The sequence below is a fragment of the Melanotaenia boesemani genome, chromosome 10 (assembly GCF_017639745.1).
Source record: "Melanotaenia boesemani isolate fMelBoe1 chromosome 10, fMelBoe1.pri, whole genome shotgun sequence".
NCBI lineage: Eukaryota > Metazoa > Chordata > Actinopteri > Atheriniformes > Melanotaeniidae > Melanotaenia > Melanotaenia boesemani.
In genome coordinates, this window is record NC_055691.1 from 33021067 (window position 1) to 33038072 (window position 17006).

At 39.6% G+C, this 17006-nt stretch overlaps 1 protein-coding gene across 3 annotated transcripts in view; it reads left to right on the plus strand.

The window, feature by feature from the left end:
* mrpl23 (mitochondrial ribosomal protein L23) overlaps nucleotides 1-16696 on the plus strand; it is a 53600-nt gene extending 36904 nt beyond the window's left edge. Inside the window, exons 5-6 of one of the 3 annotated variants that reach the window (XM_041997733.1) lie at nucleotides 16037-16232; nucleotides 16301-16696. In XM_041997733.1, the coding sequence (XP_041853667.1) occupies nucleotides 16037-16201 (165 nt within the window). In that variant the 3' untranslated portion in view covers nucleotides 16202-16232; nucleotides 16301-16696. The other 2 variants (XM_041997734.1, XM_041997732.1) reach the window with 2 other exon arrangements.
* The last annotated feature ends 310 nt before the right edge of the window (nucleotides 16697-17006 follow it).

A 17006-nucleotide genomic window follows, 5' to 3' on the forward strand; every position in this document is an offset into this window, starting at 1 on the left:
GAGGGGCTCAGAGTAGCTCCACATTGAGAGGAGCCAGATGAGGTGGCTGGTCAGGATGCCTCCTGGACGCCTCCCTGGTGAGGTGTTCCGGGCACGTCCTACCGAAAAGAGGCCCCGAGGAAGACCCAGGACCCGCTGGACAGACTACATCTCTCGGCTGGCCTGGGAACGCCTCGGGATCCCTCCAGATGAGCTGTTGAATGTGGCCAGGGAGAGGGAAGTCTGGGTTTCCCTGCTAAGGCAGCTACCCCCGTGACCCGACTCCAAATAAGCGGTAGAAAATGGATGGATGGATGGATGGTCTTATGGCAGTTGCCTAAAATGGCTGTATGGACATTGCTCTTAATCTGAATCTTTCCCTAAGATCAGTTTGATTAGGAGACCCTATCAGAGGAGAATGCCCCCATAAAACACAGCTTTGTGTCATGTAGATGTTCAGACTCTATGTTAATGTGGCGATTGAATGGAGAGGACAGAGCTTTAGCAAATGAATCATGAGGTCCAGCCCATTCAGTTTTATTTATAAATATTAAGAGTATGAATGCATTGCAAATTTTGATATATTATTAAACATTAAACAATATTTTAAATTGTTTGAATCTCACTGGTTCCAAGAACTGAGAGGCTATCATGCTAACGATAACTGAAAACGAAACCATCATGTCCACTGACAATCAGACAATGAAATTAAAGAAACCAGCAACTAGAGTGGTGGAGAAATATGGCCCTTTCCATTAGTACCCACTTAGCCCAATTTGTAGGTGCTCCCATCAGGATTTTCCCGGGGCGAGTAGATACATTTCTATCACCTGCTCCATCGGGGTTGTGTAGATGCAGAGCCGAGCCGAAATCGTGACATGTCAAGGTAACAGTCCACTACTGGCTTAGAAATTAACGTCATGGGATGAGTCATGAGAGCAACCGGCCATCTTTAAAACCCTGAAGCCACGACTGTGAAAAAGAACACTTGCAGCAGCGGCAGCAGAGATGGTGTTTCAAAAACAATCACTATGGATCCAACACAGAGATGAAGACCACCTTCTACTTGTTGGCCAACGAAAAAATTGTAAGCTCGTCCTCCATTGTTGTTCCATGTGTGTCACAAACAAATGACTTTACGATACTTACTAGCCGCCTTGCTAAGACGACCCCGTCCACATTGAATGCGGCCTCAATTGCTCTTTACCGTAATGGGAACAATCTAAACCAGTGTGGTGTGGTGTCGGCTGAATTGAGATAGGGTTAAGTGGGTGCTAGTGCGAAAGGGCCACTAGTAAAACTTGTTTAAACTTAAATAAGGTATATTAATAAAATATGTAGCATCATAAGAACAGGACAGTTTAATTTATCCAGTTTCCTGCACATAAATATGAAGTGGGCTGGTTTTGGATGTGAATCTGCTTCTGCTTCTTGCCAGAACTCACCAAGATATTTGACCACTGGTGTAATGTAGAGATGTCTTTGTAATTGTAGGGAGTGCTGGTGTCATGACCCTGAATGAACCCATAACAGGATGCTATTGGTTAGCGGGTGACTTTCACTGCCACTTATTGGTCTTTTACAGAGAGATGATTCACTTTTCTCCTTCCCTCTCAGCAATGATTTTTTTCTAAATGTTTTTTAGTCATGTCAAGAGTTTGCCTCGAACCCCTGATCCTTGAATGTAATTTTAGCTCCCTGAACGTAGCGTTCATACTTAGTAAATAGATGAATTTTTATTCATATTTCATATTTTCTCTGAGAACAAAAGTGCAGAATTTGTCTTTTGGTGATGAAATTCTTCATCCCTTCCTGGAACATTCTTCTTATTCTGTCAGAAAGTTTAGACACAGGCACAACTGGGCAGAAAAGTGTGCGTTTGTGTGTCCATGAGATAAAGTGAGAGTGAATGTGTGACCCACCCTGGGGCCTGGCGATGTCGGCTGTTTGCAATCATCAGGCTGTATCTCTTCTCCCCTCCTACCCTCCTCAGCGTTTCCTGCCTCTCCTAGTTTTCTTTTCACTCCTGTGAGCCCTTCTAGATAATGCAATATGATAATGCAATATGACACTATTAACTACATGTGATCTATAAGGGCACATTCCTATTTAAAGGTGACAGAAACTCATAATTAGAGACTTTGTCACTTTTCAGTAAGGCTTGCAACAACAACTGTATTAGTCTCTTAAAATAATTTTTCTAATGGTTAGCAAAAACTTTTATGAATTGACTTGAGTCTACATTGCAATGAGTTGCATGTGATGTAGCATCATCTACTATGATGACGTTACTGTGCAGTGAGCCTGCTGATGCTGCCCCTTGTGTAGCGGCATTTAATGAATTAGGAAAACCACAGTTTCCGCTATTTCTCTCTGTTCTCTCCAAAGACAAACAGCACAGCAGAGATAAAGTGCAGAACAGGAGAGATTATAGAAACTGAAATAGTCTGTTTTCTTTCTTGACAGCAAAATCTTTAGCAATATCTTATCAAATATTAGTTACATTTCCTTTTCTTTACAGTGCATGTCCACATCAGTACTTTGGATACAGAGATACAGTCCTGTTGAATGAATGCTACAATCTTTTGTGAAATTGTTGTATTTGCAGCCAGTTTGGATAATTTTCTTATTTGCTGCAGTTATTATTGTATCACGTCACATTTGTGCCACACCACAGGTTGCTGGAACCAAAACATAACCCTTTTTTTAAGTGGACACAAGACCACATCTTTTTTAAACTTCACCAAACATACACAACCTAAATATTGTTTCTGTAGGGAGGGGACACCTCCCTGCATTGATGTTTGCCAGATACAATCACGACAAATAGCAGCAAACCAGACTCAGCTGAGGTACAATTTGGTCCTAAAGTGTTGTCCATGGATTTCTTTCCTAAAAACAGACGTTGGCATGGGATGACCAGCAGTTACCCATACTTGGAAAACTGAGCTTACCATAATGAACTAGGGGCAATCTGCAGCCAGAATTAATTCTGTGGTCAGCTGGTTCTTTCTTAGCTGGTATGATTTCCATAAATGATTGCAAAAACACAAAATAAAAGATTTGTAACAGAAGGGGTGCATGGAGAGGGAATCCTCTACCAGAGCCAGGGTCATTGTATGTACCCAAATTTATGGGTCCTTCCTTTACTTAAGCCCCATCTGTTCACCAAGTTTTATAAAATTAGGTCCTGTGGATTTTGTGCAACTGTTGCCGACAAACCAACAAACGGCACACATACCTCTGAACTGGCTCGTCTTGGTGGAGCGGCGAGCTCCACATTACTTAGTTGTCAGAGTGTTTTACTGCATTATGCATGCTGAGTAAACATAGATAAGTCGACTTTGCAAGCACGCACACACTCACAGATGTCCCACATACTCTACAGGGGGTTGCCCTCAACGCTAAACCTGGTACCACAGGGGTTTTTTCTGGTTAATCCACCAGACTCTCCTGCTATGTGGTCATAGTGGATCCTACCATAATGTAAACATCACTTTCTCTGACTAACACACACATTCTCCACCGGTACTCAGGATGCTTCTGGCTTTTGCCACAGTATCTCACCGCATCGTCATATAGTAACCACAGATGTCTTAATACATCAATACATCTTGATCTTTACATTCAGTCAGGTTTAGATAAAGGTATAATTATTTGAACAAATTTGTTCACCAGCAGTCAGCATTGTGCTTGTTGCTACGATGCTGGACATGACAAGTAAAAAAAAAGAAGTTTACTCTTATTATCTTAACTGAGGCCACAGTTCAACCTGGAAAGTAGTTTTTCTGTGTTTTGAAGAGACTTAAAAGTCGTAAGTCCAGCATTCATGCTATCCTTTGTATTGGTTATATTGAACAATCAAGTTAAACCTGTTTCAGCAGGGTTGAGTAATCATCTCTAAAAGCCTCTTTTTTCTTTTATTCTTAATATTAGGAGCATATTCATGCTATTTCTTCCTGCATTGCTCATTCAAAGGCATGATGATAATGTTTGTTTTGCCCTGGTTTGGTTCAGCATGCTCACATTCGATTTGTTCTCATTTTCAGAGAAGCGGGTTGAATCAGCCTTTTGGGTCTGTTGCTGGTGAATGTGTCATAATGTTCTATTCAGCACCAGGTCTGAGGGAGCCCAGTGTACCTTCCTGTTTTCATCAAAGGCATTTTAACACGTTAAGCTTGAACAACTATGGCTTTCAGACTTTTTACTTTAATCTTTCTTATGAATAATAAAAGTCATGCCTTTCAGTTTTTCCTGGATTGATTTCACATGTATTCTGAGGTTGACTTTTGTCCATTGTTTTGACATCTTTATTTTTTTTTTCTTCTCTTAAGGGAAAATTATTACATAAAAAAAAAGAAAATACAAAGGCACACATCAAAACTTTGCTCTTGCATATGTTTTTGAGTTTTAACTGCTTGCTTGGTTGGTCAATCAGAGCAAATACAGTTGTCCTTTGTGTTTGTCTCTTTCCACGTCTCACCTGGCCTTCTCCCTTTTCACTCTCCTCTTTCCCTCTGGGGCTCCAAACAGGATTACTTAGGCCATGTGCCTGACTCTGTATGCGTTTGCATTCCAACACACAAACCCATGTTAGATTTGAAGACATTTCTCTCAAGCGTATTTGTGCCTGGGAGGCTTACGCTAACCACATGCAAGCAGTTCAGTTACTGCTGTATCGCAACTGCTATGAAAACAATATGGAGACACCAATTGTTTCGCCTAATTTGACAGCTGTCCCCAATCAAATAGTTAAAAGTCTAACAGTGGTCTCCCATATGTGACACAGGGCAGACCGGCATGCTAAATGCACACTTCCTGGAACAAGACACTCAAGCTCAGCAAGGAAATATATGTATTTGACAAATATCTTACAAATCAGTTACCACCGTTAACACATTATGTTTGACTGCCTTACACACACACACATATATATATATATATATATATATATATATATATATATATGTATATTAGGCAAGGCAAGGCGGTTTATTTGTATAGAACATTTCATGTACAGGACAATTCAAAGTGCTTTACATAAAACAAAGGCATTACAGATATTTAGAAATAGTAATGGTAGTAATAGTAATAGTAGAAATACTAAAATAATAATCACGATCATTCACCGTGTTTGAAAAACATGTACTTTTATTGCACCAATTATAAACAAACTATGCCTATAAACAACAATTTTTAGTGAAAATTTAAACTTTAAATTAGAATTGATTATAAATAATGCAAGAACAAAACATTTACCATTAATTTTTGAGAAGTTAATATAAATTATGGGGCTAAAAAAGATGCTAAATTAAGAGCCAATTGGGAGCCAAAAGAACCGAACATCCCATCACCAGTATAGTTGTAATGGATGCTACCATGGAGAGGGATGTGAGAAAGGCAAGAATTGATGAAAAGACAACATAAAAATGTTTAAAACAGCAAAAAAATTAATAAAATTCAATTCTTCAGTCAACATTTGTTTTTTAAGTTTAATTTTATTAAGTGCAACATGTCACAACACTTTTAACTTTTTAAATATTTATGTCCACACTCTTCATTAATAAACATTAATATCTGGCATTAAGCCAGTGGGGGATCAGCCAGCAGCAGCTATGTACGTTTCATTTTCAGCCTGGTCATGAAACAGAGGTGATCATCTCCTGCTCTGAACGCAGCTCTGCCGCGTGAGGAATAAGCCTCTTCTGAGTGGTTTGGACGGGGGAGGGGTCGGCGCAGCACCCCCTCCTCATTGAAGAGTAAACTATGCGCTCTTTCACGTCAGTCTACAAAAGTCTCCAATATCTACGGTGGCCCAGAGGTGTCACAGCAAATAAAAGCCGCAACACAACAAAATAAGTCACAACACTACAACATAAACCGCAACACAACACAATAAACCACAACACTACAAAATAAACCGCAACACAACACAATTAGGCACAACACTACAAAATAAACCGCAACACAACAAAATAAGTCACAACACTACAAATAAAAGCCGCAACACAACACAATAAGTCACAACACTACAAATAAAAACCGCAACACAACACAATTAGGCACAACACTACAAAATAAACCGCAACACAACACAATAAGCCACAACACTACAAAATAAACCGCAACACAACACAATAAGCCACAACACTACAAAATAAACCGCAACACAACACAATAAGTCACAACACTACAAATAAAAACCGCAACACAACACAATAAGCCACAACGGAAGTTGTCTTTTTTTTTTTTTTTTTTAAGATTTTACCACCGGAAGTTAGCTACACCAAGTTTCAGTCCAAACAGATGGGAAGTTGGAGATTTTAGGAAGCAGTCGGAGAAGTAAGTAAAATACTGTTTGTTAATAACGTTTATTAATTTCGGCATGCGCTTTTATGAATGCTTTTAACTTTTATGTGTAAATTAAGAGTCATTGCATGTTCGATGTATGCACACGGACGAGGTACAGTCCGTTGCGACAAAGCAAAGCTGCAAGACAGTGCTGGGGGCTCGCATCAGTCTGCATAAATACATATTTCTCTCACTCTCTTTTTGGTGTGTTTTTGTTTTAAATATTTTTTTCACGTTAACGTGCATTATAAATAGAGAGTTTTCACTGACGTCACGTTTTCGCCAGTAACCCGGATGCGCGGCCATCTTGGAGATACTCGACGTAAACACAGCGCTGTATCAATGCAAACATTTGCGGATTAAGGATGAACAAACCACAGCAAAGTTCTTCAAAATGTCTTGCAGAGAGGACATATAGAGAAGGACTCGATCCACAAGCAAAAAGAAGATATACAGAAAAGCTAGGGTTTGTTGGTGGTGCCGATCCATATGAGTTAGCTCCCACGTCTTGGAGCAATGAAGATCCGGAGAGCCTTCCTTCGATTGCGTACCCCGACATCGTTAACTACCTGGTTTTCTCGCCAAGCCCATACACAGCAGAAGATCTTAAATCCTACAAAGGTTTGGAGGCATATAACCAAATGGTGTGTGGATGGGTGAGAGAGCTGCAATATCAAGTCATCAACGACAGATGTGTTGTGAAGGCCAAAGTAAGTAATGCAATAACATATTTAATCTTTCTTCTTATAATTTCAATACTCAGACTGTAGACCAAGTTATTCTTAGCTCTTTTTTCATTACAACCTCCTCAGTGTGATATGGAGTCCATAGACTACAGTCTGTCTATTTATTTATTTGATAACAAAATAGTTTCTTATTCTAATAGTTTCTTATTCTTGTAGTCTCATTTGGCTGTCTTGTCTTTAAATCAGGTACTCCATTCTCAGTCAATCCGAGAAACACCACTGGAACCCTGGATAATTGCTGAGAAGTCTGGACGGATACTTGGAGCCCACTGCACATGTAAAGCTGGCCTCGGAGAGACGTGCACTCATGTTGCTGCATTATTGTTTCTCATTGAGGAAACAGTGAAGTTGAGGGACTCAAAGACAGTGACGCAAGAAAAGGCTTATTGGCTGTTACCTACTGCACTGTCAAAGGTGGAATACAAGGAATGCCGAAAGATTGACTTCACTGTAGTATATGTGTATAGTTAATTTAGCATTTTATAGTGGCACATAATACTGTATAATTTATGTTGCTGTTAAGTTTATAAGCTAAGTGTTTTGTGATTTTCTTAAAATAAATATTTGCTCTGATGATGGTATTATGCTGTGTTCTCTTTCACAATAATAATACAATTACCAAGTTGTAAAAACACAATCATTTATAAATAATTTTAGGCTATACAAAAGTCCAAACATCCTGATATTTTTTATTTACGAGGTATATACAAATTCTTTTAGTCAAAATCAACAACTGACGGGCAAATGTTCACAAGAGCACAACAGACAAGTTCAATCTTGTCAATAGTACAATATCCATCACTATCTTTGCACATCAAGAAATCAATTGGTAGTATCCCCCCCAAAATAGTATATTTCTGGCGCACACTTCCAATTACACGCTCAACATGAATCCTGACATGGGCAATTTTTCTTGTGGTTTCTAAGTCAGCAGGAGCTAACTGTGACTTTCCTCGAGTGAAGGCTGGAATTTTCACATGAGCCATTCTTCAACCCAAAGTTGCCTGAATGTTAAAACCACGGTCAGCAAGAACAAGATCACCAGGAACTATGTTGTCCAAAAAGCCACAGTTTTCAGTTATGTATTTATCACTTACTCTTCCTCCCCATGCATTTGAAATGTAAGACACTGTGCCCTGTGGTGTGATACCAATTAAGAATTTTACTGTGTTATGGTGCTTATAAGAAGACCATGTCTCTGCTCTGGCTTTAAGGTTAGATGGTCGTTCAATAAAAACTTCAAAACAGTCAATAATAACCACACATTTTTTCCCAAAATGTTTTCTGAATTGCATTGGCATGGTTTTTTGCAAATGCTCTCTTTCTGGCCATATGATAAGTGGCTTCATACGAATGTACATGACATCAATTACATCAGTAACTATCCTAGAAGCAGTGGCTACTGATATGTTGAATGCATATGATAGGAAGGTTGTGGAAACATTAAGCCTTTGCTAACCACAGACGCCTCCTTTCTTCTGACAACTTCTGGCATTCCTCTCCCTGATTTTTAATAACCTTTGGTAGTCTATAAAACTCCAAGTGCTTCTGTCGGTCTGATCGGTTGGTACAGCCGAAAACACGGCAATAATTTACCATTTTTCTAACGGAAAAAGTCCGATTTGCTCCAGCGTTCGCGTTTGTTGATGTTGCCGAGTATCTCCAAGATGGCGACTTCCGGTTGGGTGACACGCTGATGACGCAGCCTGAAAACCCTCTATAGACAAACACCAAACGGAAAGGCCTTACTTATCTTAAGAGGGAGAGAAACAGAGGTTTAAGTTACTAACAATTACATTTAATAAAGCACTGTCTTGCAGCTTTGCTTTGTCGCAACGGACTGTACCTCGTCCGTGTGCATACATCGAACATGCAATGACTCTTAATCTACACATAAAAAGTTAAAAGCATTCATAAAAGCGCATGCCGAAATTAATAAACGTTATTAACAAACAGTATTTTACTTACTTCTCCGGCTGCCTCCTAAAATCTCCAACTTCCCATCTGTTTGGACTGAAACTTGGTGTAGCTAACTTCCGGTGGTAAAATCTTAAAAAAAAAAAAAAAAAAAAAAAAAAAAAAGACAACTTCCGTTGTGGCTTATTGTGTTGTGTTGCGGTTTATTTTGTAGTGTTGTGACTTATTGTGTTGTGTTGCGGTTTATTTTGTAGTGTTGTGGCTTATTGTGTTGTGTTGCGGTTTATTTTGTAGTGTTGTGGCTTATTGTGTTGTGTTGCGGTTTATTTTGTAGTGTTGTGGCTTATTGTGTTGTGTTGCGGTTTATTTTGTAGTGTTGTGCCTAATTGTGTTGTGTTGCGGTTTATTTTGTAGTGTTGTGGTTTATTGTGTTGTGGTTTATGTTGTAGTGTTGTGACTTATTTTGTTGTGTTGCGGCTTTTATTTGCTGTGACACCTCTGGGCCACCGTAAATATCACCAGAAAAAAGTTGCTAGATTTGTCGCTAGTTGCTCTTTTGAAAACAAGTAGCTAGAGGCGATTAAAAACTTGCTAAATATAGCAACGAAGTCGCTAAGTTGGCAACACAACTAGTTGCCGACTGCAGAAGGTGTGCACCCTTGTCCTTTAGGCAGCTTAATAAAGCCTTGGCCTTGCATTCGCCCCCTGGTGGCAGACTAATGGTTGAGAACATGTGTGATCAGAGATGCATGCAGCAGAGCTCGCATTTTGAATGTAAATATCATTGATGATCAGGTTCATTTAATTGTGGCCACCAAAATCGTGATCACGATCAAAATCCAATTAATTGTGCAGCCCTAATGTTATATATATATATATATATATATATATATATATATATATATATGTGTGTGTGTGTGTGTGTGTGTGTGTGTGTGTGTATGTATGTATACAATAATAATGAGGGAAATGTGAAAGGGGTTTGGTAGAGAGTCAATGACAACATTTCCCTTTTAATCCTCCATTCCTTTACCCCCATCACTCTTTTTCCTGCACTTCCCATCTAGAGGGAAACTGGGTGAAATGGATTGCTCATGTGCGTAAGAGGAGTATGTTTACATGGCTAGCTGTATGGGCTCTCTTCCCAATATCCCTGGATGGCAGCTTGATTTAATTGGGAGCACAGTGAAGGTGATGGCAGAGGAAGAGAAAATATCCACAGCTCTAATTTGTCATCTAGAAAGCATGGTAGGCAACAGAAAGGCACGTCTTTCTCTATATTTGTCCTTTTTGGCCAGGCTTTGGTCTTTTTCATAAATCACTCAATGTGCACTTGTACACACGGCATCATACGTAAACACACAGAAGTAGACAGACACACAGGAAGGATAGTTTTAGCCCACAGCTCTTGAAGATGGAGGGCGACATGGCCTTTGCCTCTGCTGTGGAGCAAACAAAAATACGAATGCTCTCTGCCAGCGCTTATTCTAATCACAGAAATGTGCTCAGTAAACTTTTGACATACATGCACACATTACACACTCACACACGGTGCGGCCTGCTGCCAGCAACAAGACTTGTTTTGCAAGTCTCAGCTCTTTGTTGATGTTAGTCTCGGAGCTTTGTTGTTTTTATGAATCGTGCTCTCTGAGGCCAGTATTAATCTTCACCAAGTGTATACACAAGGTGTCCAAGGCTGCTCTGTTAACTAGAAATTGTCATGCGACAATGATTGGTTCAAGTTGGGTGAAGTATTGTTTTGGTCATTGCTTCATTACTCGTCTTGTTGCCAGGTCTGGTGTTTACAGCACCGGGGTAGATCCCTTCCTCTTTCACCCATGTTCTCCTCTCTGCTCATTCACCTCCTCGCATCTTCAATCATCGTCATTCTCTTTGCTTCCTTCTTGCCCATGACTCCTCCTCTTACTCCATTGGCCTGATCCAGTGTTTGTGTTCTGGATTCTGAATTCCTCGATGGCAGTGTGTATGAGTGTGGAGAGACACTAAGTGCCTTGGCTGTGCTGTCTTTTTCCAGGTGCTTTTTTGTGTGTGTGGTAGCTCTCTGCCATTGCCTGACTCAGCTTTCTATACCTAACTGGGTCTGCACTACATTATACAGATGTGGACAAAATTGTTGGTACCCTTTGGTTAATGAAAGAAAAACTCATAATGGCCACAGAAATAACTTGAATCTGACTAAAGTAATAATAAATAAAATTCTATGAAATTTAACCAATGAAAGTCAGACATTGCTTTTCAGCCATGCTTCAACAGAATTATTTAACAAAATAAACTCATGAAACAGGACAAAAATGATGGTACCCTTAGAAAAGACTGAAAATAATGTGACCAAAGGGACATGTTAATACAAGGTGTGTCCACTAATTAGCATCACAGGTGTCTACAAGCTTGTAATCAGTCAGTGGGTCTATATATAGGCTACTGGTAGTCACTGTGCTGTTTAAAGGCAATTTTGTTTATAGAACAGACTTTATTATCCATCATACTTATTGTGTTTGGTTGTGTTTGGTTTTCATTAATTGTTAATGAGACTGAGAGTCCATTTTATTTGTTGTTTTTGTTTTGTTATTTAAAATGTCTTCCAGTTCCAGTGTAAAATGTTCTTTAAAAATGAAAGTTTATTTATCTTTGAAAGGGTGTACTTGCATTATTATGGCATTGTCATTATATTAGTTGAAAATAGATAATAATAATAATAATACAACATTATCGCTTTGTGCAATATTATCGTTTATCGTGATAATTTCTAAGAAAAGTTATCGTCCAGCAAAATTTGTTATCGTGACAGGCCTAGTTAGATTTAGTTGGATATCAGGTCACTGGTATTAGATTGGACCAGCCACTTGTAATTTACAACATGAAAAATACACCAAACGCCAGAGAAGCCCCCTGCTGTGTTGGGTTATCTGACCACAGTTATAAACAGTTATAAACACAGGTGTGAACTCATTCAGGTTAATTTTGTTAGACAATATTAAAATAAAATATTGAAAGGTTATTAAAAGGTCCAAGATGCATTTCTGTACATTCGTGTAGTAAAATAAATAAAATGCATATTAGGGATGTCTCAGTTACAGATTTTGTTTGTACGAGTGTTGTCATGATCTTTTATGGAAAGTGACGGTAATGAGGAATATGAACGATTTAATACTGGGATTAATTGTGAAATTAAGTAATCGTGTCATCCCTATTAAGGAGTGTTCTGGGACCATCTGTTTACCAGACGTTACTGCAAGCAAGTAGCACACTGATATTTAGGTTGAAAAAAAAACACATAAAAACTTTGGGAATAGACTGAGTTAAACTTTTTACTGAAAGAAATAATTGATCGGTTGATTAACAGCAGGCTTTATTGGTGAGTCTCTTCAACAGCGATATTTTTTTTGATTGTGTCTTTATCAGCAGAGATTCACCTACAAAGCTCTGCAAGATGACAAATCATTTATTCTATCCTCCTCTCATATTGCGTCTATTACATAACTGAGCTTACTGAAATGTTCATAAATAATTCTGTAATAAATATAACTCATGCAAATCTGAAACGTATTAATGTTTGAATAATAAATCAGGAACATTTTTAGGGCTCCTGATGTCCTGTTTCTGTTGCTCGGCTGGCAGTGGGCTCTGACATAAGCTGTATTTGCAGACAGAGTGGGCAACCAGCAGTCACATGTGGTCACTTAGGGTGTGTTAGGTGACTCATTTAACTGTTTGAACACAGTAACTTTGAGCTAGTCGCTTCCGATCGGATCACCTAGGACATATTTTGGCAACAGATTTTTACAGGCTCTGGGGGACCATCATTATTGCTTTCTTCCCAATGAGTGAAGCTATTTCCTCTTCCAACACTGCTCTGTCAGCAGTATATTCTTTTAGTTAGAGACGAGTTTTTTCTGACTAAACTACGTCCGTTTAGTTTGTGTGTGTGTGTGTGTGTGTGTGTGTGTGTGTGTGTGTGTGTGTGTGTGTGTGTGTGTGACAGAGTATGATTAGGTGTGTGTGCGCTTTAAATTTGTTTTGTAATGAACTTGGGCGTGTGATTGCAAAAACAGTTGTTTTTATGTAAAAGCACTTTGTGCATGAAAAGTGCTTTATTAATAAAGTTTTATTTCATTTATCTGGGTGAGTGCCTCTCAGTTCACCACTGAAAAGTGGAGGAACTGTAGCCCTCTTAGCATCCTGTTTAGACTGAGAGGGAGGAGGCTGCAGAAACGCACGCACTCGCAGTAGCTGTCTGTCAGTGGGAGGGCGGGAGAGGATGGGCTCAACTGCCCAGTCGCTCACTACAGGATGGGAGGCACTGTTGGGCCTGCTGAGGGACTGTTAGGACTCCTATGAAAGAAAAGAGGCAGTTTAAATCGGATTTCATCTTGGAAGATGCATTCATGTTTTTTATGTTCTTTCTTGGCCATGATCATACCAGAAGATAAAAATACATGCCTGTCTGCACCATCACCCTCTCCTCCTCCACTCCAGCACTTTTTACAGGAGACAAAGTCTTTTCCATTCTGCATCTTTGGCAGATTGGGCTTCATGTTGTCTTCCCCTTTGGGAATTAAACCATGCTATGTGGTAATTATATGCATGTTTCTCTCTGTATTTTGGGGGTTGGAGACAGACAAAGTCTCATTCACATTAGAGCCAGACCATTCCTTAACGCCTACACACTGACCCCAAACAAAATATTTCACTTATTCAAAACCAATAGTTGATTGACAGCCTCTCTATAATAGTTAAAATGTTTGAGTCACATAAACTTTTACTTATGAAATAAATAAATGTTTTTTTAGAATGCCTGCAGCAAGCCATCTGTAGTAGTTCCAGCCATATTATCATGATTTTTAAAATACAGTCTACTTTTTCTTAAGATAATTACCATCAAGTCAATTTTTCATGAAGATTTTTTGATGCTGGTTCGTGCTGTCATGTGATTTGTCCATGTACTTTGGACTTGCTGTAATGAGTTTCCATGGCAATGGAAGAGTTGTTTACCAGCAGGATCAACTGATGAAGCTCTCCAAAATCAAGATTATCACCAAAATAACACATTAAATCCCAAAGGAGTTGAAGAGGAAGTAACGAGGGTGCAGGGCAGGAGTAAGGCAGAGAGAAAAATGGTAGAAATTCAAACCATTTCTTCCAACTTTTCTGATGGGTAACGTGAGATCGCTAGCTAGCAAAATGAATGAGCTTGAGGTGCTACTGCCTGTAGAACAACAGAAAGTGTGTCTTAAACCACACCTCGCTCTACCTCTTCCACCACCCCTAACTTACCTCATCTGCATGCAAAGTGCAAACACACTGAGCAAAACAATATCACTATTTTGTGAAACATGACAAATAACGTTTGTGTTGTTACTTACCTGTCCAGGAGAAGAAGAGCTCTGAGTCAAACTGTAGCCTCTTTAGCTCTCTTCTTTGTAAATACAAGACCCGTGTTAATCCGGCTTATGTCCCTTTCTTCACCAACAACCATAGTTTTTCTTTTTTTTTGCGGTAATGTCAGATCCTAGTCATCTGCAGGTGAATGTTTCATTACACTCTCCACCATTCTGCTTCAAAAATACGCACTGCCATTTCTCGCTTGCTCAAGCCTTTTATAGGGAGGGAGGACCAAGGGCTTGAACAGGAGAGAGGAGGCGGCAATTCACATGAATGTACATGAACATGCGACTGTACCGGCTGGTAAACACGAGGCTGTAGATCAACACAGAGACGCTGTGTGATGACATGCTATACTCTAAATGAAATTACACCTGTAGTTCTTCACATATCAATTTAAAAAAATTCTTTCAATCTAAAAATGATTCATTTCCCCTTATTGCTCCTTTAAGAAAGCTGAGATCATTCAGTGTCTGCACCAAGATGTTGCATATCTTCTATAGTCTGTTATGGAAAGTGCAATCAGCTTAGAGCATTTGTTGGGGCAGCAGCAGCATCAGAGACAGAGACTTAAGAGACTGAACAAACTGATCCAGAAGGCTGGTTCTGTGCTGGTTCTACACAACACAGTGAAGAAACAACAGTATGTGTTCGGCGTGAAGCTTTGTCAAGTCCAGTGCAGGACAGAAAAGTACTGGAGATCATTCCTGCCAGCAGCCATCGCCCTTCGGAACAAAGCACATGCAACATTGCAATTCTCCTCTGGGATAAATAAAGTATTTTTCATTTCATTCATCTAATTCTATTTAATTTCATTTGACTGCCGTTATGAAGTGGAAGCTGCTGGTGTAAACTACAATGTTCGTGATCTTTAACAATTTTATAGACATTTACAAGAATTATTAGTTTGCATAAAACCTGAAAACATGGTGATAAAAATGACATATGCAGGAGCAGTTCCTTTTTCAAAAGTTATAAGCAGGGTTTATATGAGGCTGAATGGTTTCAGGATGGAAATGATTTTCCTCCAGTCGAGACCAATAACAGTGAGCTCTTGTTGCCAGGTGTCCATGGAAGAGGCTGAGAGGGATAGGCTACAGATATGTGCACATGCCTGCACTCAATGACCTATTATCTGCAATATATATATATTTTTTGCTTTGTTTTAGTGTGTGTGTGTGTGTGCGTGTGCATGCAAGCTTGAATGTGTGCAGTGTACTGTGCACTATAGCGGCTTGCCACAGACTACAGTTGGGCCAGTAATCCATTAGCCGTGGCCAGAGATGGGTTGGTATGAAATAAATAATGGATACAATCCTTTCCCTCTGAATAAATCAAGACCAGAGAAATGGAGAGAGGCAGATTAAATGTGGGAGAGAGAGTTGGAAAAAGAGAGGATTTGTGTAACTGAAAGAGGAATATAGAAGAAAGTGTCCTGAATTCCAAATTAGTGTCTTGTTTCTTTTGTCTTTTGTCTTGTTTGAGGAAGATGCAGATTCATGGTTGTTCTTTTTTTCCCGTCATGAAATTTGTTTTATGAAATGATTTTTATTTCCAAAAAACAGTTTTTATTAAAACAGAAAAACAAAAGCTTTCCCAGCTCATTTTTCTCTCTGTTATCTTCTTTGTCTCCCCATCAGGCACAAGGCCAGACATTCACCTTTCCTGACATCTTCCCGGAAAAGGACCGGACGCCGGCGGAGGGCTCCGTGGAGGAGATGCAGGGCAAGTTCATGGAGGACGAAAAGCAGAGACAGAAACTCGACCCCAGGAGAGGAGGGGTCACCGAGTGGTTTGGACTGTGAAGCAGCCCACTGACCGCGAATTCAATGCGCCTGTGTGTGTGTGTGTGTGTGTGTGTGTGTGTGTGTGTGTGTGTGTGTGTGTGTGTGTGTGTGTGTGTGTGTGTGTGTGTGTGTGTGTGTGTGTGTGTTTGACTGGGAGCAACATGTATTGATTAAAAATGCAACTGCTGTGATGTCACTTCTACTTCTGTAAGAAACACAAGTGTGAAGCGAAGAAAAGAGCGAGCATGTGTGTGGGAGACTGCAGACATGTGTTTAGTGTGTTTGCGAGGCTTCAGTCCAGTTACCCGAGCCAGAACTGAATCAGAGGAAGAGGAGAAGAGTGGCCCAGCTCCATCTTCGATGAAAACAGCCCACCACACAAAATCTCTATCACCTCAGATGACCTCTTCTCCTTCCTCCTCACACCGTTCTTGGCACCTCCTTCTCATTTTTCTCCTTCATTTTAGCATCATTTACTCTGCACCTCTTCTTTCTTTGTGTTTTTTTTTTAAGATATATATATATATATATACATATATATATACATATATATATATATATATATATATATATATTCCTTGTTGTTTGTCTCCTATTGTATCCCTTTTCCTCTCATCTGTTAGATTCCACTGCCACACCAGGGAGTGGTAGAGTATGGTATCCCTAGAAGCTCCAACTCCCAGCTTGTTGGATCCAGCTACCTGAACAACCCACACCATTTCCTCTTTTATGAGTTTGCCTTGGATTAATTGACCACTTTAGTTAAACAATTGAGATGTTGTTTCAGCAAAGCAGTAACATGGAAATTGCAGCGGTGTTATGT